The 23,891-nt window shown below is 45.3% G+C and overlaps 3 protein-coding genes across 3 annotated transcripts; 2 read left to right on the top strand and 1 right to left on the bottom strand.

Annotated features, from left to right (window-relative positions):
- Nucleotides 1-12,098: 12,098 nt before the first annotated feature.
- Nucleotides 12,099-12,449, bottom strand: LOC126851901 (uncharacterized). Its single transcript, XM_050596234.1, has one exon. The coding sequence runs from the start codon at nt 12,447-12,449 to the stop codon at nt 12,099-12,101; it is 351 nt and encodes a 116-aa protein (XP_050452191.1).
- Nucleotides 12,450-17,595: 5,146 nt separating this feature from the next.
- Nucleotides 17,596-18,845, top strand: LOC126851900 (uncharacterized). The gene is made up of 2 exons (XM_050596233.1): nt 17,596-18,094; nt 18,244-18,845. The coding sequence occupies exons 1-2, from the start codon at nt 17,596-17,598 to the stop codon at nt 18,843-18,845; spliced, it is 1,101 nt and encodes a 366-aa protein (XP_050452190.1).
- Nucleotides 18,846-21,534: 2,689 nt separating this feature from the next.
- Nucleotides 21,535-23,136, top strand: LOC126851898 (neutrophil collagenase-like). The gene has a single exon (XM_050596232.1). The coding sequence runs from the start codon at nt 21,535-21,537 to the stop codon at nt 23,134-23,136; it is 1,602 nt and encodes a 533-aa protein (XP_050452189.1).
- Nucleotides 23,137-23,891: the final 755 nt, after the last annotated feature.

The raw sequence follows: 23,891 nt of genomic DNA, 5'->3' as shown, positions 1-23,891 counted from the left end.
TTTCTCTTTTTATTTGTATGGGCAGGTAAAAAACTCGAATTCGGATGTTTATGAAACGTATTCTAATATTACTATATTACTATAGTACTATATCATTACATTATATTATTATGTTATATATTACTATATTATTTAAGAAAATTTAATTTATTAGAAAATGTATATGTATACATATTTAAAAATAAAAGTATAAATATTTCTCTGTAAAAATATTGCATTTGTTTCATAATTATGTCACATTTCATAATTTTATGCAGGCAAATATATAAAAAGATATGCATATCCAATATATATCAAATATTAATTTTTTTTAATAAAGAATACTATGTAATAAATAATATTACATTTACATATAAAATAATTTTAAAAAAATTTTTTTAAATGAAAAAAAAAGATGTTGAGAACGCAGGTTTTGAACCCGGTTTTTGTTATTACTGGCTCTTGCGCTTATGCTCTGCGCCATATGGTACTGCTCGATAATATGTCTTTCTTTATGCTTTACGACCTACATTAAAATTTCTCCAAATTTTAAGTATAAAAAAATATTACTTACAGAGCGCATTGGACGAAAAGCTCTTACAGGGCTTAAATATATTTAATGTAGATTCATCACAAAAAAGGAGATCAAAATCGGTGAAGAATCAGCTGCGACCTCTTCTTGTAAGACAAACGCATTTGTGAGGATGTATCAGTCTTAAATCATTTCACTACTGATAGCGACCATAGATTGGTAAGTAAAAGTCAATGTTGATACTCACCTCGAGAGAAAACGTCTGATGGAAAAGGGAAACTGATCAACAATGGGAGAGCTGAGAAGGAAAGAAAAAGAGTACCAAATTGGAAAAAAATTACACACAACGGAAAAGTTACGGGAAATGGAGTTGAATGCACTATTTGGTATTATAATTAACCAAAATCACTAGCAGCATCCGTACGGCTGCGAAAAATGTATGTTCTCTTCGTAAACAGAGAAATTCAAAAATCAGTCCAGATACTAAAAGACAAATTGAGGAACGAAGAAAAAGATAGACTCACCAAGATATGAAGAATTTAACAAAAACGTGAAAAGGGCCATTAGAAAGGACAAAAAAAGACTACAACATACAGCTAATTAAATATATCATAGTAGATAATATGAATATGAGAATATTACTCTCGAAATTATCGAGAGGAAAGTTGGTGATTCACAAGATAAAGAATGATCAGGGAGGTTGTGGTGGCAAAGTACCAAATCGCGGAAGTCATCGAGAACTTCTATCGACGACTCTACAATCAATCAGTATCTTCGCAAAACCAACAGGAAAGATTGAAACAACTAGTTCTGAATGTCGGTTCAGAAGAATTGCATGAAATCGATAAATCCGATCTGGAAGCAGCGCTGAAGCAACTAAAAAACTGCAAAGCGCCAGTAGAGGTTTGTATTACAGGTGAGACGCTGAAAACCGAAGGAAAAGCTTTAGAAGAAGCATTGCTAGTACTGCTAAACAAGTGTCTTGAGGAAGCTAAATCATCACTCCCAAACTCGTGGCAAAACGTTGAAGTTATCTTACTCTTCAAAAAAGACGACTGCACAAACATAGAAAACTATAGACCTATCAGTCTCCTACTTATTTTCTATAAGCTGTTAACCAAAATCATAACAAACCGCCTCAGTCAAAGGTTCGACTTCTACCAGCTTGGAACAAGTGGGTTTCAATGCGATTAACCATATTCAGGCACTGCGCATTCTAATCAAGAATGTACAGAGTATAACGTCTCATTCCACATGGCTTTCGTGGAACATCAAGAAGCCTTTGATTTGATTAAGATCTGGACAATACTCGAAGCAATGAATAAAACGCGTATAGATTCAAAATAATTCAACTTGATCCAGTATAATATATATGAGCACGCTACTTTACACGTTAACCTCGAAGAAGATTGGGTAACAGGATAAATTCTGATCTGAAGAGACAGGGCGATACGATTTCACCCAAATTATTGTATTTACGCAGCGCTGGAAGACATGTTTAAAAGCTTGTTTGTAATAATGTCGTTTAAGAGCTTGTTTGTAATAATGTCGTTTCTCGCATTATCAAATATATCGGCCAACCATTATCATTTTTCGCGTCTTTTAACATACGATTAAGGGATCTTCCTCTTCCGTCGCACACAACCATTGTAATTAAATGTTTAGCCATGTTTTATGGAACGTTTCTATCTTCCCGTTGAAGTTCATGATGATATCCAATTAGCCATGAAGCTTGATCTTTCAGATTTTATAGCATCATGTTACAGGACTTGCAAAAATTTAATGTGAGCGAACATATCCATTTCTCAGCATCGCTACTTCCTTCACGATAAAGTTTTATCCAATAATAAATCCTTGCAGATCCACAAACCTCAGCGCGATCATGATAAGAATATTACTATAAGATTACAAAAATGATGTACGATTGTTGTCGATCATCAAGAATCTCAATCTTTATATTTGTTAAACTTTTGGAGTAGGATATTTAATGATCTAGGTAATTTTATGGACTACGTCGATTAATGGGCAATAATTCAACAACACGATCGTGCAGGATGAGACGGTAATATTTGGTGATATATTTTTCTTGCACTTAAACTGTATTCTCACGTCCACGGTGGAATTTTTAACAGACTCGTTTTGTCGCGGGCAATTAATAACTGCGAGAGGACCGTCATGTAAACATTTTGTGGCGAGTAATAACACATCATCAATATCTCATCCATAATATGACTTGCGAAAACGCGAGTACATATCAAACAAGAGGGCGAATCTATTTTTTTCAAAATCCAAATTTAAATCATCTTAAAGATAAAATTCCGAGTTCAGATAGTGTCTAATATTAGTCAATTTGCAGTTGTCGAATGTAGTAATATCTTTTGGCATAGCATTTTTTCTGCCAACATGCAATGCAAAATCACATATCGCGGCTTCTCCAACTATGAGGCGAATTTTATGATCCACAAATGCTTGTGTGAATGGTTGTGTTATGCAGCAAAGGAAATTCATATAGATCCCATGAGCAGAAGCTCATCTTCAAGTATCGGCCGCTTTCCAACGCTTGTAGCAAAGACAATTTATTGACCTCGTTCAATATTACATACGCCATTGTATTTTGAATAATTCAACCTCAGCTTCCATCAAAGCAGGCTCAAATATGCAATTGTTATCATTGCGCAAACGTATCAGAATTAATTCGTGACGAGCGTTCACAATTTGCTCATAATCTTCGCAAAATCCCAATAGTATGTTTAGCAGCACGCCAAAGTTAAAGTTAGTTCTGACAGCATTATGTGACAAATTCCAGGAGAAGCTCACAGTACAATTGGACACATTGCGATTGCACACTGTGATATTAGACACATAAAGTTGCGCACCGTTCGATTGGATACATTTCATTTGCGCACTGTTTAATTGGACATGTTGTTTTTGTACACAACACAAGTTTTTGTATAACTTGAAATATATACATAATACATTCGCGCTTTCGCAGCGAGTACATTATCCGCATCGTTCATCGAGATTGTATCCATTGAATTGATACAACTATATATAACTCGATCGTCTCTATCCTATCGTGTTTTTAAATGCGTTCCCGGTCCGCAAAACTAATAGCCAGGAATATGTAATGCGATAGGAAGTGCGTTTATCGCACGATTTAACAGACCGCTACCTCTTATAGTTTTCGTTAGCATTCTTAATTTTTCGCCACAATCTTTTGTCAACGGTGCTGGACCGTCGATATGCATTTTGCTGTCACGATAAATTATAATGTCGCATGCATCTACAATATCGTTGAACTTCTGAATCAGTTTTTATATTACGGGAAGTTTGTCCCACAATTGTTCCACGTAGTTACCAAAGTCTTGCAATAAATCTTGGGAATAAACTGTAACTGCTTGGTAGTAAGATCAAGAATATTGTTGTTAATCGGCAGAAATATTTTCGATATTGAGCGGTTTCGACCCGATGCACCTTTATCAATAGGGCCCCCTCATGCTCCAAAATTATTTTCCAAAATTTGTGCTTCGCGAGAGTAAACATGTAATTTGTGCGACAAGCAATGATAATCAAAGTAAAACATAATTAATGTCCGAAAAAGAAATACGCAAACATGGACACATACTACCGATTACTATACGCGGTATTATTTGCGATCCTTCGAATTGCCGTAAGACTAACGTGTTGATAAGTTTGATAGAAAGTTTACACGTTTCGAAAACGTGTGCGTATACTCAAAATCGCTTCAACAATCGAAATATCAATACTTGGAAAATTTGCTATCACCGATTGATGAAATTGATTATTTTACATTCTCTAATAATAGTGATATCATTCCGTCGAGCGAAGCTCTTCCAAATTTCATTTTTTATCTTTGATGACGTGGCGTGTGACAAGCAAGATACGATAAAAGAGTACTTTGCAATGGGTCGACACTCGAACGTCGACTATTTCTATCTTTGTACATATACTAACGTATGCCAAGATACCTAAGCATCTTATACACGACAATGCAAATTTATTAATTTTATTTAAACGTGGTACAAATTTGAAGCATATATATAACGATCACGTAAATACTAACATGTCTTACAATAATTTTCGCGCTTTCTGTCACAAATGTTAGCAACACTATATGGGATTAATGGACGATATAAAAAAAGATTTAGCGATTTTGCAATACTGTAAAGTGATTAGTCGCTATTGACACATTGATCGAGCAACGTCTAAAAATTTTCATTCAAATATGACGAGTGACGATCGCGAGAAGATTGTAAGAGAGATTGCGAAAACGAGCGAATCAATCCGAAAAAATTATCGTTTTTTGAAAACTAGTCAAATGGAGGAAGACGTCGCATTGAAGATGCACTTTAAATTAATTACTGTACCTCTAAATCAGCTTGTTGAAAATACAATCAATATGGAATTTGATAAAGTGAAAATTGAGCCAATGAAATATATGAGAAGAAAAAGTCAAAGTAAGCAAATACGATCGAATATATCATTGAACGATTCGCTAATAACTTGTATTCCGAATCAATCGACACGTAAGCAATTGATACAATTATCGAATGTTGTTACTTCTACTCCTATACAAAATGTAGTCAAATATTACATGAAAGATCGTCTTCATCTGTGGATGAAATTTTTGAAACCATACTTGAAATGCTTGTGATGTCGGTTCTATTACAAATGTCTAAATCATTGTCACAATACATTGCGCGATCACTTTGATCCACTTAAGCAAAAATATGTAGGAACTGTTTTGAACCAAAATAAAAATACCAAAATGGATTATGTATAAGTAGGAAAGCTAGGCCGCTTCTAGCCCACTTCGCTCTTAAGAAACGCTGTAAGAGTAAAAGAGACGGGTATATAAAAAAGTAAGATAGAAAGATATCTCGGAGGTGAGGAGACGGCACGGCGGTAGGAGAGGCGGGGTACGTATGGCGAGGGAGGCGTGGGACGGGGGGGGGTGTCGCGCGCGCCGTCGTAGGCGAGGGGTGGAGGAGGGGCGAAGGGGGTGTGGTTTCAAAGAACGATTCGCGGTTTTCTTATCGGCGCGGTTTAGAGCGCGATGCGTCTAATTAAAGGGCGATGCGTCGATCGCGGTTTCTTTTACGAGCGCCGCTTATTAATAGGCGTCGCGACGTCCGGCGAAATCGCCTCGTTCGGTCTCTCTCGTCGTTCGGCGATAAGGAGAGCGTCCGGCGACAAAGTTATCCGGTTAACCGAGATGCGTTTTTTTCATTGTTTTCGTCGATATAAAAGGATGCAGCTACCGCGAAACATTAGTTCGAGGGGTATTTTTCTCGAACATCGCGATGAAGCGCGTACCTAGAGCCTTGACGAGATTAGCCGGAAGAGTGGTTAATATTCATATTAAGAGTATCGATAAGATACAGGTTTTGGAAATTCCGACTCGTTTGAAGGAGGAACTACGTAAAAATTATATAGAGGACTGTTTGTATTGCGCGGAGGAGATCGACTTCGCGGAGGAACTCGTGCGAGAGGCGAGCGAGGCTCGGTTCGACGAACCCTTCGTAGACGTCGGAGCCGATCGCTATTTGCTTTATCGCCATTGGAAATCGTGGTACGGCGTTCCCGATTTTTCGTGGGAGAGGAATCACGTTGTACATTGCTACTACCAATTCGGTTGCTTGTTCAATAGCGGGAGGTACGTCGAAAAGGAGGAGAGATATTGTGCGGATTGCGCGAACCGACCGAGTTACGTCAGAAGCTTATCGACGCACGTGAGGGAGGTGACAGTCGGCGAGGTGGTGCGGAGGAGTTATCTCGTCGACGAGATCCTCGATGTGTCGAGAGTGCACACTGGTGCAGCGGCTGCGAGACGAGAGCCTTGTTCTACATCGAGAAGTACGAGAAAGGGAAAATGTGGTTCGTCTCTAGAAAGATTCTGCGCGCGTTGAGAAACGATTAATGAATCGAGGAATTGCGAATCGTTTCGACGCAGCGGTTGCGAGAGGAAAACCTCGTTTCGTCTCGAAGAGTTTAAGGAAGGTACACGATTTATTAATAAAAAGTCTTATATATTGAGAAATGGAGAGAGAAACGGACGAGAGCGATCTCCTCGATAGTGCGCGAAGCGTCGCGACGACGGACGCGTATCTCGCGTGGGCGTGACGGTGCGACGAGCGCCTCGAGTCTTGCGAGAGAGGTGTCGAGAGGAGCGTCGAGGGAGATCTACCGGAACGATCAATTCTCTGATCGCTCGAGTCGTTCGACTGACGGGCGCGAGGGACGACCTGCGCCGACGCTTCGAGCGCTCGGGTGGTGGCGGGGTTCGCGAGGGATTCTCGTGGTCGGAGATCGAGACGGCTTTCGCTAGGCGCGTTTTAACCGGCGCCGTTATCAATCTCGATTACATCGAACCATTGCGGTTTCTCGAGGATGCCAGGGATACGGTGCTCGATCGAGTACGCGACGTTATGAATAAATACGACAGCGTCAAGGTCAATATCGCGTTCAATGGCGAGTTCGTCTCGGGTGACAAGATCGCTGTTAAGACTATCGTCGCGAAGAATCATCCGCTTTTGCCCGCGTCCAATTTGCGAGAGTGGTACGAGAAGCGCGTAGTCGATGTAATTCTAGAGTCGTTGGAAGAGTTTCAAGAGCGCGATAGTGGATGGGCGTTATCGCGAATATTGAATCTAACGGTGAACGTGAACAGATATAATTCTATGCGCGCCGGATGTTACGTCGAAATTCCGCGAGAGATCAAGTTAAAAAGAGTTGTAATTAACGTGCGATCTACGGACAATGCGTGTTTCGCGTGGTCGGTGGTCGCCGCTCTATATCCGGTCGAAAAGCACACGGAGAGAAGTTCGCGGTATCCTCACTATACAACGGTATTGAATCTGGAAGATGTCGAATTTCCTATGAATTTGAACGGAATCGCTAGATTCGAGCGTCTCAACGATATATCTATCAACGTATATACTATTCGAGATAAGAAGGATAAGAAGAGAGATAAGAATAAAAAGAGAGATATCGTTCCTCTGCGATCGCAAGAGGGAGAGACACGTTAATTTGTTGTATCTTAACGACGCGAAGCGATAAGATAACGCGACGCATTTCGCGTGGATCAAGAATCTGTCCCGTCTCGTCGGCTCGCAATTGAGTACTCGGCGACACAAGGCGCATATATGCGATCGGTGAGTACGAACTAACAATTGTTTAATAACGCGCTCTATATAATAAATATCGTTTCGCAGATGCATGCACTATTTTCGAACGAGCGACAAGTTATCGGCTTACAAGGAGATTTGCGAGAGAATGAACGAGTGCGCTATCCTTCTTCCGATCGAAGAGGACAAGTGGTTAAATTTCGACAATTACGAGAGGAAGGAGCGAGTTCCGTTCGTGGTGTACGCCGATCTGGAATGCGCGTTGGAGAGGAAGGAGGAGAGGAGAACGTCGAAGACGTCCATCGTTCAGCATCATAAGGCTCACAGCGTGGGATATTACGCGCGATGCGCGTTCGATGACGCTAGATCGATGTACAGATCGCATCGCGGCGACGACTGCGTATCGTGGTTCGTTCGGGAATTGCGAGATCTAGCGCTTCGCGCGAGAGACTTTCTGAACACTATCGCGCCTATGACGCCTCTTACGGCGAACGAACAGGAGAGATTCCTTAGCGCGACGAGCTGCCACGTGTGCGAGAGACCGTTCGAGTCGGAGGACGTTCGCGTCCGCGATCACTGTCATTTGACCGGACGATACAGAGGTCCCGCGCATTTTAGTTGCAATCTAAATTACAAGGAAACTTACGTCATTCCTATTTTCTTTCACAATTTATCGGGCTACGACGCGCATTTTATCATTAAAGACGTGGCTAACGCCTTTCCCGGAAATGTCGATCTGTTGCCGTTGACTAAGGAAACATACATCTCCTTTTCCAAGAACGTCGACGAAGCGTCAGACGAGGAGGGATGGTTCGCGCGCGGGAGACGCGTGAAGTTGCGTTTCGTGGATTCTTTTAAATTTCTAGCGCAAGTCTCGAAAAATTAGCGTCTTATCTTGATAAGAGCGAATTGAAGATCGCGCGGTCGGAATTTCCCGACCTCGACGACGCCGATTTCGAGCTCCTTACGCGAAAAGGCGTATTTCCGTACGAGTACGTCGACAATATCGATAAGTTGCGCGAGACTCGTTTGCCGCCGCGCGAGGCGTTCCGTAGTTCGCTGACCAGCGATACCGTATCCGGTAGCGATTACGAGCGCGCGATAAAAGTTTGGGAGCGATTTCGCGTTCGGACGCTAGGCGAATATAGCGATTTGTATTTAAAAACCGACTTCTTCTGTTAGCTGAAATCCTTGAAAATTTTCGCGACGCGTGTATGAAGAGCTACGGTTTAGATCCCGCGCATTATTACACGTTACCCGGATATACGTGGGACGCTATGTTAAAGTATACGGGCATTCGATTCGAGCTTTTAACCGATATCGATATGGTGATGTTCGTGGAACGCGGAATACGCGGCGGACTGAGCCAGTGTTCCAATAGATACGCGCGCGCTAATAACAAATACAATCGTATAATCCTGTAACGATGCATCCCCCATCGTTCCCGACACGTCGCCCGTCGGAAGTCTGCCTCCCGGCGAACACCAGCCTGGCAGAGGCAGAGGCGCTTAGCGCCCTATTTTTAAAATGCGAAAGCAATGTTTATGACAAACACCAACGGCGGTGTTTGTCATAAACAACCAAGCGCCGAACGGCACCGAACGTTTCTGGCGAATGCCGATCGCCGAAACGCTCAACGCCGGAGGCCCGCGTCGTTTCCCCCACCCCGAGGGGGATGTGAACGGCGCGGGTGTCGCGATCGCTCCGGTAGGGTATAAAAAGCCCTACCGACCACCAGACCGTACCAGACCGGCACCTGAAATCCGCTCGAGCAGTACGCTCCGAGATAAACCAGAAACCGATCCAAAACGTCGAAAGACAGTAAACCGGAGGTTGACGAGTTCGCAGCCTCCGTCGAGTATTCTCGACTAACTGCTCTAAAGACGAATCCCGTCTTAGCATCCGTACAGGACAGAGAGTGGACGAGTTCGCCACTTTCCTCGAGGATTCTCGAGCCTCTACGATCCGAACACCCGACCGTCCGAACTCCGCGCACAGACGCATCCCGCGATCTTGATCTGGGAACACGCGCCGCGTCACCGACACCGACGCATAAGACCGACTGCAGGCCTGACACCCTGCAGTCCGCGCCGAACACCCGGCCGCACACAATACGCGCCTTAGCTCGCGTATCTCGCGCGATATCCATTTGCGAGATATCGAGGCATTGACACGCGGTGTCAACACGCGCCCGCCTTACCGCGCGCACCTCGCGCCTACGGGCTCGCACCGACAACACGCGCCCGTCTCACCGCACGCGCCCCGCACCACCGGTCGGGCCTTTTAACTAGACGCACAAAAACCTTGTCTAGACCGGCGTCATAACATCGCGAATACTATTGTATCGACTCGTAAAGATTGTAAGCTGACCATTGCCTTGAGTGGCGAATAAACGACGTACACACCAACTCACGTCCGTTGCGTTTCAACTCCTTCACGAATCCTGATCCCGATTGCGCTGTCCGCGCACGCGAAACCGCACGTGAAGCGGTCCGTTACAATCCTTCGGAACCATCGTCGTATCTTATGTACTTCGACGTGAACAATTTATACGGATGGGCGATGTGCCAATCGTTGCCTTACGAGGATTTTCAATGGGTCGAGGACGTTTCGAGTATCGATTTAATGTCCGTGATGCCGAATTCGCCTACCGGTTATATTATAGAAGTCGACCTCGCGTATCCGTCCAATCTTCACGACTCTCACGCCGACTTGCCATTTTGCCCGACGCGCGATAAGCCGCCCGGAAAACGGCAGGACAAACTTCTCGCCACGCTGTACGATAAGCGCCGTTATGTAACGCACTATCGTAACTTGCAACAATGCGTTAAACACGGATTACGCGTTACGAGAATACGTAGAATATTACAATTCGCGCAATCTCCGTGGTTGCGCGATTACATCGAACTGAACACGCGATTGCGAATTAACGCTAAAAATGAGTTCGAGAAAAATCTGTACAAATTAATGAACAACGCCGTGTTCGGTAAAACTATGGAGAACGTGCGTAATCACTCGGACGTTCGACTAGTGACTCGGTGGGACAGGCGATACGGCGCGGAAGCGATGATCGCTAAACCCAACTTTCATAGTAGGAGCGTTTTCGCGGAGAATTTAATGGCCGTAGAACTGCGCAAACTGGAAGTTAAATTTTACAAACCAATTTACGTAGGAATGTGTATTCTCGATATATCGAAAATTCGCTTGTACGAATTTCATTACGAGTATATGTTATCGTTGTATCGAGACAAGTGCGAAATAATGTACACCGACACGGACAGTCTTATCTATCGCGTCGAGTGCGAAGACGTGTACGAGGATATGAAGCGCGATATCGATAGATTCGACACGAGCGATTACGCAATGGACAATGCGTACGGTATGCCTCTCGTTAATAAGAGAGTACCGGGTTTAATGAAAGACGAGAATAATGGCGCAATTATGACGGAATTTGTCGGACTTAGAGCGAAGATGTACGCGCTGCGAGTAGACGGTAGAGACGAAACGAAGAAGATTAAAGGCGTGAAGAGCGCCGTCGTCGCGAGAACGATAACCTTCGACGATTACACCCGTTGTCTGCGACAAGATATCGAGATGACGCGCGAACAGTCGTAGACTTAAGATCGAAGTTACATGAGATATACATGATATCGGAGTCGAAGATCGCGCTTAGTCCGTACGACGACAAACGGTACGTTATACCCGGAACGACGAACACTCTACCGTGGGGACATTATAAAATACCGCTGTAATAATCTTTATTTTTAGTTAATAGAATTTTATTGCTATGTAATAAATATATAACGTATAATAAAATACAATTATTTTATTAATAAACTATTTAAAATAAATACATTTTTATAATACAGCCGCTTTGTTTATCCAGGAATTATGCGTCTCGTCCATTCCCAACCATTTCACGTAAACCTCGTCACCCTTTCGACGCAGCACCTTCTCCACGAGTTACACGTCGGGATCGGAGACGCGAAGCAACTCGTCTTCGTAGAATCCTCCGGTGATCGGCTCGTTTCGCGAATCCTTTAACAAATACGTCACGGGATTGGTTCGCTGCACCTTGGTTATTCGAAATATCTCGGTGGTCCAATTGGGTGTGAAACCTTTCTCGAAGATCGTTTTAAATTTGCTGATCGTCCGGACTCGTACCGGATCGTCCAGCTTAAATTTAGCGGGAGCGGCTATCTTTACATTGCTGTACACCGTGTTTAAAAGTTTATCGGCGATCGTGGGAGTCACGTCGACGGGCCTCATACCGATAGTGCGATGCTTTCGCGCGTTGTACTCTTTCGCGAGACGGGGCAGCGCGTCGATCCACTTGTAGGTTCCGTTTAACGTGAAATACTTCCACATGGAGTTCTTAAGCGTGCGATTGAATCTCTCGACGATCGACGCCTTCATCACCGAGTACGTCGAATAATGATTCACCCCGTGCTTCTCACCCCGCGAACTTTCGCATTTCGGCATTCTTTTCCTTTATCGGTCTGTAGATTTTTCGGACACCGTTTAGATTCTCGCGTTATCTTAGATAACGCTCGAGTGACCTTGCTGGCGCTCTTGCTCTTGAGCGGTACGGCCCATGCGTATTTGCTCAACGCGTCGATAACGGTGAGTATGTAGTTGTGACCTTTGTTGAATCTCGCGTAAGGACGCATCTCGACCATATCCGCCTGCCACAGATCGTCGTATCCGCGCACTGCGACGCGACGACGCGGGAAGTTTCTCCTCGCGGGCGCGTGCAACTCCTCCACCAGTCTTCGTTTTTCGACGCTCATTCTATCCTTATTGAAGCGATATCTTTTTACGATCTCGAAGGAGCCTTTATTAAAACTGGCGAATTCGGACTCGCTTTATTAGAGAATGAACTCGCGGCTTCCTCTAAATCTTCTATGCATTTTTCCAACTCGTTCGATTCTTTCGTTAATCGCGACGCTAACTCCTCCAACCTTTTTATCTTCTCTACGGAATTCGTCGCAATCTGCGTTTTCTCGTTTAGTTCCTGTACCGTTTTATTAAGTTCTACGTTTTTCTTAGAGATACTTGATTCGATCCTCGAAATAACTCTCCACGCGGCGTCTATTCGTTTGTCAAAAAGGTTTTCGACCGTAGCTATTTTCGAGAAATTTTGCGAGATTCGCTTGTTAAAATTTTCGCTCTGTTTTTTCAAAGAGTCGACGCTCGTCTGGATCTTCGAAACGGAGCTTTCCGCGACGTCCAATCGTTTGCCTAAAACGCTTTCGAGCTGAGCTAACTTCGCGAACAACAGCACTACGCTTTGCCCCGCTTCGTTCGCGCTCTTTCTCAATTGCGACGCGATCTTCTCGGCGTTCTCGCGGTGCTCGATCTCGTCCTTTCTAATGGCGCGTAACGCGAGATCGACGTAGCTCTTGCTCGTCGCGTCGGCGTCCTCCTTCGGCGGGGCTAAGCGTTTTATCTTACGCTCTCTCGCGTCGTACTCGTCGGCGGAACTCGCGCACAGCGCGTTATTGCGCACGTAACTTTGCAGAGATTCGATAGCCGGGCGTAATCTTCCATCGTTGTCGCGTTTCTTCAGAGGTATGCCGAACTTGTTCACGAACATCGCGCGCGTTTCGCGCGCGACTGCGATGATCGTCGACGCGACCGATCGATAGGATCGCGCCCGCCTCGCGAAGCTCCTCGATTATCGATTGGATCTCGTTATCGTGAGCGTTGTTTCCGGCTCGACGCGAAGCGTCTAGCAATCGTAGACGATCCACTAACTCGTTCGGATCGTCCCAATGAACGTATTCGACTCTATTTCCCGTGACTCGCATAGTCGACGGTACGCGACCCGCGCCCATCTTCGCGCCCGCGTATTGCATTAGCGGAGCGATAACGTTCTTGTACTTGTATCCTTTATTTCCTAAAATGGGATTGCTAGCTTTTTTGTCGCGCCTGTGAGCGTTCGTTGTTAGTAGTATATTCTTGTGCGTTATTTTATCGTTCTCGGTGTACGCGAGATCATCGGGCATTCTCTTGAAGATCAATTCGTACAAACCGGGAGTACCGACGTATCTGATTCCATTTATGAGTATAGAATCGTCGACGTCTACGTCGAATCGCTTATTCCTGAGCATCGCGCCGTCCTCGCCGATGTATACTCCGTAAACGTGATCGATCTCGCTCGATTTTTCACCGCCGAGAAGAGCTCCCACGTACTTTCGTCCCAACGGTCCTAGTTGACCGTGCAATATTTCGCGACCCTGGGGAGTTCGAAGAGTTCGTTTAACGGATTTTTCGAACGTTAAGGGCGATTCGAGATCCTCGGACGTCTCCTCTTCGCCTAGCGCGAGCGGATCTCTCTCGACGGGAGATGTGTCCAACGGAGTAAAGACGGTTTCCAATCGTCTTCTCGCTCGTTTCACCCGTTTCACCTCGGGTTTTTCCCGCGTAGGAGTTAGCGATTCCTCTTCTCTCTTCCATTTTCTCTCGACGCTCGTCGCGGATTCGGCGTCGACCGTCTCGCGCTTGATTGCGTCTCGTTCGGCGTGTTCGGCGACGCGGCGCAGCGGCTCGACGATCGGCTTGAAACAGGTCTCCATAGCGACCTCGCTCTCCATTTTGCCGGTCTTTAACGCTCTGTGTTTTTTACGAATCGAAGCGCGCGTCTTAGCTATCTCCTTCGTCGTTTTCTCTCGTTCGTCGATATTCTTCGTAGCCATCGCGAACGAATCGATCCTCTCTCGCTTGCGCGCATTCGACGTATCCGCGACTACTGATCCCTCTACGGTATCGCGAACTCGTTAAACCCTCGTCTGTATCTACCGTTGCGAAGCGCGCTGTCTGTCTATCACTAGAAATCCATATTTGCGTTGCCAACATGCGCGACACAGCGCGTAAAAATCCTCGTACGACATGTCGGTGTTCACGTGATCATTATACACGTGCCGTAAATTAGTGCCGTAAATTAGTCTTGTTTAAAGAGAATCAATAGATTCACGTTATCTCGTATTAAATGTTTCGGTATTTTAGCGTACGTTTGACACAGATAGAAGCAATCGACGTTCGAGTGTCGGCCCATAGCGAAGTGCTCCCTAACGGTGTTCTGCTTGTTGCACGCTACGTCATCGAACACGAATATCAAATTCGGAAGCGCCTCGTTAGGTGAAATAACGTCAGAGTTATTGGAAAATGTAAAATAACCGATATCCTCCATCGGTGTTAACAATTTTTCTAAATATCTATATTTTGGTTGTTGCAGCGAGTAAACGTAAACGTTCTCGAAGCGTAAACCGTGAGGGCTTTCCAACAGACTTATCAGCGCGTTAGTCTTGCCGCAATTGGAGGGGCCGTAAATGACGCAACGAATATCGTTCGGCAAAAGACGACCGTGTCTGCGCGATCCCACGTCATCCAACGATCGCGTCCAGATTCGACACCTTTATCGCGATCGACTGCCACACGAAGCGCATCCCTCTCGATAGTTGCGCGCGTGCGCGGTATACTCGCGAGATGGAACGAGACTCTCTTATTTATAAATCGATCGTCGATCGCGCAGTAGCGAATCATGCGGCCGATCGAGATGTTCATCCTATTACTAGACTGCGACGATATATTCGAGCTTACCGCCGAACAATTGCAGTTTATTCCGAAGACGATCCTGCTGCGACACTTCGGTCGCTACGTGGATCTAGTGTGGGAGAGACTACCCGAACATATAAAAGCGGACACGGAGGTACGGCGCTACCGTCAATGTCAAGAACACCACAATCGTCCCTGGCAACAAACGCATATCGACGGATCTGCGCCGCTCATTAAAGATTGCTGCGAATGCAATTCTCGAAGCGGAACGATGTAACCGGTAATATCGATGGTGCGGGTTTATTGAACAGAGCAATAAACGCGCTGCCCTTCGAGCTACACATACCGGGCTATCAATTCTGCGGGCCGGGTACTCGTCTCGCGAGGAGACTCGCGCGAGGCGATCGAGGCGTTAATCCGTTGGACGCGGCCTGCCGCGAGCATGACATCATGTACTCGCGAAGCGGCGATCTCGCCGATCGACACGTTGCCGATCGAGCGTTCGCCGAGAGAGCGCGCGAGCGCATCGCAGCGAGCGACTCGACCTTAGGCGAGAAAGCCGCCGCGACGGCCGTATGGGCGACTATGAAAACAAAGACGAAGTTCGGAATGGGTGCGCTCGCGAAAACGAAGAGAAAGAAAAGCGAGAAGAGGAGAACGATCGCTACGAGAAAACGAACGCTTCCCGTAGCGAAACGCGGCGGCTTCTTACCCCTGTTACCGTTGCTAAGAGTTCTCGGTTCCTTGGCTGGAGGAACGGCGGGAATCGCGAGAGCGGTGAACGATGGCAAAGCGACGCGACGGCGGCTAGAGGAGCTGCAGCGTCACAATCGCGCGATGGAAGGTCGCGGTTTGTATCTCGCTCCTTACAAACGTGGAAGCGGCGCATCTTCGACGAGAAGAAGAACGAGCATTAAAAAAAACTTCGCGGAAGACGCTAGGGATTCTTCCATCCATCAGCGCGACGACGGACGAACAGTTGAATCGCGCCGCGATACTCTCGCGCGTGCCTCATTTTAGAGGCGTGTTTATGCGCGACGCTCTTCCGACGCGAGCGCGTCGTAACGAGAGCGGTATCGTTAATTTAGACAACGCATCGAGGTCGGGCACTCATTGGATGGCGTATGCGAAAAAGGACGACGACGCGATCTATTACGACAGATTCGGCAATCTTCGTCCGCCGCGCGAACTCGAACGATATCTCGGACGCGATACGACTATTCGATACAATCGTGACTCTCAACAAACGAGCGATCAGAGTATCTGCGGACAATTGTGCATGAGGTTTCTCCGAGAGATCGATTGGAAAAATTTTTGACCATAATATCGGATCGTTCGTCGGAGGACAGTTCGCTCGCGCTCGCCGATCATGTCGCTGACTCTCACGCTATCCGGACGAAGCAGCGACCTCACGGCGAGTTATTTTCCGCCTCTGGATCTAAGCAATGGCGATTACGAGTTAGGTCTCACTAATTTCGAAACCTACAACACGATACCGAATGTAAATTCCACGAACAATAAATTTTACTTCGACGATAATGACGAGGTTATCGCGATTCCCGTCGGATCTTATGAGTTAGACGCTATAAACGCGTATCTAAAAGCCGCGATTCGTCGAAAACGGCCGACGAAAGAAGAGGATAGAAAGCGAGACGAGAACGAGAAACCGAAAACGAGAAGCGAAGACGACGACTACATATACAACGTCGACGACCGCGACGACGATGTTTTCGACGACGAGAACGGTGAAAGAAGCGAACGCACCATAGCGCTTCGCGGAAACGATAACACCATGAGAAGCGAGATCAAGTGCGCGTATCGCGTAAATTTTACTAAACCCGATAATATCGGTTCGTTACTAGGTTTCTCGTCTCGTGTACTACAACCGAACAGATGGTACGCTTCCGATAAACCGGTAAATATTATGGCCGTTAACGTTATTCGCGTAGAGTGCAACGTCACGACAGGAGCGTATCACAACGACAAATCCGCGCACACTATACACGAGTTCGCGCCGAACGTTCCGCCCGGATATAAATTGTCGGAGATTCCCGCGCGAATCATTTACCTCCCGATCATCGCGCGAATCATAACTGATATAACCGTGCGCGTCGTGGATCAGAACGGAAAGTCGATCGACTTTCGAGGCGAGGAGATAACGATTCGTCTACACGCGTGATGAAGAAGATAGACGGACGCGCGCGATGCTCGTCGTGAACGAGTCAAACGCGAGAAGCGAGCCCATCGTAGCCGTAGCGTCGTCCCTAGACGCGAAGAGAAGAAAGGGAAAGAGAAGCGGAAAATTAACCGTCGTCAACGCGACCTTTCTGCGCTCCTTGGGTTTCGTCGTTCCGAAAACTGCTTATGCGTAAGAGCGAAATGAGCGACATCTTGAGTATCACCGGAGAACCAATCTTCAACGATCGCATCGTCAAGATCGAGACTCACACGTACAACCCTTACGCTAATACCACATTTGAAAATAGCGACGAGATACGAATTCCTATACAACAACAGGATCTGTACATCTTACACTGCGAAAGTTTCCTCTACATCGAGGGCAGACTCGAGTCGAAGAAACCATCGGACGCGGAGGGCGAAAGCTCGACGTCGAGAGAATCATCGAGCGCGGAGAGCGAAAGCTCGACAAGACTAGTGAACAATTGCGCCGCGTTCATGTTCGAGGAGATTTGCTACGAGCTCGATGGGGTGGAGATCGATCGAAGCAGAAACGTCGGGATAACGAGCACGATCAAGAACTATGCGTCGCTGACGGTCGAGAGAAGCAGCATATTGCAAAACGCCGGATGGGACTTCGCGGCGAAGAGTCACGCGATCGACGATTTTAACTTCTGCGTACCTCTCAGCATGTTGCTAGGTTTCTGCGAAGATTACAAGCGCGTCGTAACGCGCGATACGAACTTATCTTGATACGAGCGCGCAACGATTACAATTGTCTCGTATCGCGCGAATCGCACGAAGCTAAGATCGTTCTATTAAAGATACAATGGCGAATGTCTCACGTAGTGTTAAACGATATTAATAAATTAACGCTATTGCGTACATTGGAAAGCGGAAGATATCTGAGCGTCGCTTTTCGTTCGTGGGATCTCTACGAGTTTCCGCTTCTGCAGAGCACGACCAAACATTCGTGGGCGGTTAAAGCGGCGACGCAACTAGAGAAACCGCGTTACGTTATCTTCGCGCTGCAATCCGGAAGGAAGAACGTTCTACTTCAAGATGCTTCCATGTTTGACGATTGTAAACTAACTAATGTCAAACTGTATCTTAATTCAGATTTTTATCCTTACGACGATATGAATCTAAATTTCGAAAAAAATAAAATCGCGGTGCTGTACGACATGTACTCGAAATTTCGAAAAACATACTACGGATGCGATAAAGACAAAGCGCTCTTTAATTTAGCTAAATTTAAAACATTCGGTCCGATAGTAGTCATCGACTGTTCTCGACAGAACGAATCCATTAAGAGCGCCACCGTGGACGTTCGTATAGAGTTCGACTGCAAGGAGAACGTTCCCTCTAACACCACAGCTTATTGCCTCATTATTCACGATCGTGTAGTAGAGTATAATCCGCTTACTAACGTCGTGCGCAGAATCGTGTAGAATAATCTAATATAGCGATAAATAAAAATATGAAGGGAGAATAAAACGCTTAAAAAAGAGAAAATTTAGAGAAGCGAGCATTCTAACATCGACTCGCGTCGAAGATGGACACGCCGATCTTCGCCGAAGGTTCTTCCTGAAGAATCTTCTTCAAGGTTTTATTGTTAACGAAAAATTTGTCGCGAAAGAGATAGCTATATTGAAAGACGGTAAAGAATTAACGCATCTATCTTTCGCGCGCCAATGTCGTGGAATTTGCTAACGAAAGCGGAGAAAACGCAAGCTTGTTGGTTGATCAATAATCATCATCAATTGAAGTGGAACAGCGGACACGTTAATTATGGGTCGATGAAAAGACTCGTTCGAGACGCTGTTCGCCGTGGAACTAGTCCCGATTTCACGGTACGCATATACGTCAAGGGCTACGAAAAAAAGAAGTGGCTCGCCGAGATCCTGGAAGGCGTCGAGGATCGCGACGTCACCGTCGAGACCATCGACGCCGATTTCGAGGACATCGGTCGACTAGAGATACTGAACGCTCCGCAGGCCCTTCGCTGCGGATATCACGCGAAGAATTGCGCGTTGGAGAACGTTTGCAAATTGCGCGATTGGTGGTTGGAGCGAAATAACGGTTTGAGCTATATAACGATTTGAATTATATTTAATTTTAACATATATTATTATATTTAATTTTTAACATATATTATTATATTATATCGTAATATTATATCATATTAAATATTATATCATAATATTATATCATAATATTATTATAAATTGTATAATGTATTATAAACTTTTCAATTATAAATTGTATAATGTATTACAAATCTTTCAATTATATATTTTATTTAAAAATATACATATTAATACAACGATAATCGTTGACCGCGTATCCTCTATCTCCGTGACGCTTATTACGCATCGCGCGATAAAAAAAATGTATTTTTTAAAGAATAAAATTCGCACGCATTATTACGCGAACGAATCTTCTTTCGCTTATCGCGATCGCGATAAGAGCGAAACGCGACGCGAGACGAGACTAATTAGAAAAAAGTAAACTATGTATCATAATATTATAAATTGCATAATGTATTACAAACTTTTCAATTATATATTTTATTTAAAAATATACATATTAATACAACGATAATCGTTCACCGCGTATCCTCTACCTCCGTGACGCTTATTACGCATCGCGCGATAAAAAAAATGTATTTTTAAAGAATAAAACTCGCACGCATTATTACGCAAACGAATCTTCCTTCGCTTATCGCGACCGCGATAAGAGCGAAGCGCGATAAGAGCGAAGCGCGACGCGAGACTAATTAGAGAAGGATAGGCTATGTGAGAGAAAGGAAGCGAAAACGGAAAAAGTTAAATCACATCGTTCATTTATAATTACAAGCGATTTTATTTTACATCATAATAAAATGTATAATAAACGTGTATAGATATTAAAATATATATGTAATAATAAAAATATAAATGTAATAATGAAAATATATAAAATATAAATGTAATAATAAAAATATATAAAATATAAATGTAATAATAAAAATATATAAAATATATAAAATATATAAAATATAAATATAAATGTAAATGTAATGAAAAAAAATTATATAAAAATTATATAAAAAATACGCGCGAACGCGCGCGAGAAGCTCTCCATTTTATCTGCAAATAAAACAACCGTTATTAACGAATACATTTTTTACATTATAGATAATTTAAGTTATAAGATCGCGCAAAATACTCACCGCGCTACTTCTCGCTCGCGGACAACTCGATCTCCTCGAGACTCACCGACGGTCCGATCTCCTCGTCGCCGCGATCCCGTTGCGCAACGCCTCGCTAACTCTCTTGGCCTGCACCGCGATCATTCTCGATCTATTTATAAGCTCGAATAGCGTCTCTCGCGCGATCTTCACCGAATTTTCTATTTTGTGTCTAAAGGAACAAAAAGTAAATAAATATATAAAGAGAGATAGGAAGAATCGAATAAAAAGATAAACGTTCTCACGCGTTTAATACTTACACTAGTTTCAAAATCTGGTCGTGTCCCTCCACTCGAAACTCAATTTTAAACGATTCGGGGCTCTCCTCTAACACCCCTTGCGCCTCCTCTTGCAAATCGGTCGCGATATCTTGTAATATGTTCGCTTTAATGGCTATCAAATCGCCGTTAATAGTCACATATTCCGACGATTTTACTATGCGATTTATCAAATCCATTATAAACTATACTTCTCGAACTATACTATTTCGCGAACAATAACACATTGATGTTCTCTACAGCGGTCGCGCATTTTATAAAGATGAGCACGATGATGCGGATATCGCGATACGACTCAAACCGCAGATAATAATACTGAAAATAGAAAATCGCGAACGACTCGAGAATCTTCTAAATATTCGAATCGTCGCAGAAAAGAATTTTCGAGATAAATATACATTTTTTTACTAGATATATATTCCAATCGTATTTATCGCATAAATCTCGGATACCCGACTGACCTTCATCGCCGTCGAGGAAAATCCGCTTCCTCGAACGAATCATCGGCGCATTCGCGTCTATCTCTTTTCTCTCGCTCTAATATCCCCCCACCTCATATTCAAATTCGAAAAGGATAAAAATAGACGTGTCCTCTAAAACGCGAATCAATCGCGTTCGGTATCTCGCGCGATGACTACGAAGACGGCTCTTCTCTTTCTAGCAGCGACGCTCGTCGCCGCGACGTCCACGACGCCGGTCGATCTGGAAAGAACGGAAGCGTTCCGCTTTCTACGAGCGTACGGTTTTCTGAGGGATGGCGGGAGATCGCTGTCATCCGACAACGCGACGTCTCTGCGTCGCGCGCTGTCGCTGTTTCAAAAATATTATCAACCTGGTAATGGCGCGCTAAACGCCGATACGCTCAATCTCATGCGCAAACCGCGATGCGGTCTAGCGGACATTCCCGATCGCGCGTACAGCCCATTCGCGAAGAAATGGGCGAAAACGAGACTCACGTGGAATTTTCAAGTGGCTAGCGAGGAACTCCTACGAACGACCGAAGCAGCGTTCGCGCTATGGGCGGCGAGTTCGTCGTTGAGGTTCGCGCGCGACTCGCTACGTCCCGATATATTGGTATCGTATCGAACGGGCGCTCACACCTACGCGAACGTCGAAAACGGCGACGTCTGCCCGGCGGCCTTCGAAGGTCCGGGCGGGGGCCTAGCTCACGCGTTTCTCCCCACCGGAGCGGTCGACTTCGCATCGGAGGTGCACGTCGACGACGAGGAGCCGTGGCACGTGCTTCTGAACAAGAATCCCTCCGACAAGTATCATCTGCTGCTAACGCTAACTCACGAGATCGGTCACACCTTAGGTCTGCAGCACAGCATGCGTAACGACTCGGTGATGTTTCCGTATATACCCGACAACGAGCTTCAATATCCGGTTAAATTAAGCGTAGAGGATATCCTCGCTGTACAGAATCTGTACGGATCTCACGACGACGGAGATCGGCCCGCGATTCCCGCGACCACAGCGGCGCCCGCTACCACCGTAGCGCCGACGACCGGCGTCGCGCCGACCGATCCGTCGCGCGAAGATCTTTGCGCTTTACGGCGCCTAGACGCGGCCTTAATCATGAATCGACGTTTGTACGTATCTAATCGACGCAACGTATGGTCGATCGACCTAACCGAGAAACGCTACGGTAGATCCATGACGCTAACGGAATATGCGACGTTTCTTCCGAACAACTTCACGCGTCTATCCGCCGCGTATCAAAGACCCTCGGGCGATCTCGCTCTATTCGCGAACGATGCGATCTATCTCGCGGAATATCCCAGTTTTAGGTTAAAACCTAATTGGCCTAGATCCCTTCACAGTATCGGATTTCCTCGAAACGCTAAGATCAACGTCGCGATAAACATGCACTCGGGACGAACCTACGCTATCTACGACGACGACAAAGTAGCGGAGATCGACGAGTGCCGCATGCTGGTCGTTAAACACGCTCCGTTAAAAGATATATTTCTCGGAATACCATCCGCGATAACGTCGGCCTTTCGATACATCGATGGTAATCTTTACTTCTTCGCTAAACGTCAATTTTACGCGTTTAACGAATTTAAGAATATCGTTACCTCGGCGGGTTCCTTCGACCTGCGCGTTCTCGGTATAGAGTGCCCCACGGACGGGCTATTACGACAATTACGGGATCTCCTCAGTCGCGACTATCGCCTCGACGACTCGACCGAGAACGCCGACGAGGACGACGAAAGCGACTTCCCGTAATATCTTTAAAAATAAAATACAAAGGGGCGAAGAAGGGGCAATTTTGACGCGGATATATAAAGACCATCCTGTCATTAAGCGCTTCATTATTAACTGCGAAGCTCGCGAATGAAACAACAAACGAAGATGTACGCGGGAATGGGATCATCGCAACAGCAACACTCCTTCGAGGATCGATCGAGATTCCCCGAACGAAACCGCGAGGATAATGCGGGATACTCTAAGAAAGCTCGAACGGATAACAGGTAAGGACATCGAGAAATTTCTCTCGAATAAATATCTTTTATCGCTTCGATCTCCTCTCTCCCTAATCATTCGCCTTCTATCCTCTTTCAGACAAAACAGAGACCGAACGCAGAGACGCGACGTGATCGCGCGACCTCTCAGAATCTTGGGAAGACGCTACCCATTAACGAAAATGCGATACAAACATCTGGAAGTCTGCATCAACGTCAGTCGACCGTCATTCGTGGAAATCGTTCTCGGAGACACCCACGGTAAAGAGATCTCTCTAACGCCAGATACGTGGAAGGAGCTGCTTGATCTACGATCCACGCTCGTGTCGTACTTTCATCCCGACAAGCGCGAGGAGACGCGCCCTTCGGCGCCGATATACATCGGGCAATTGACGCTTCGATTCGGCAGACTGAACAATTTTCGAATTCTCCGTCTCGAAACGCCCAAGACTCGATTGGCTATATCGAGAAACACCATCGTATACGTATTACATCTGGAGCATTGCGTCAACTGCCTCG

This window comes from Cataglyphis hispanica, chromosome 9, assembly GCF_021464435.1.
Source record: "Cataglyphis hispanica isolate Lineage 1 chromosome 9, ULB_Chis1_1.0, whole genome shotgun sequence".
NCBI classification, from domain to species: domain Eukaryota; kingdom Metazoa; phylum Arthropoda; class Insecta; order Hymenoptera; family Formicidae; genus Cataglyphis; species Cataglyphis hispanica.
The sequence above is the reverse complement of the archived record's forward strand: the minus strand, read 5'-3'. Positions and strand labels throughout refer to the sequence as shown.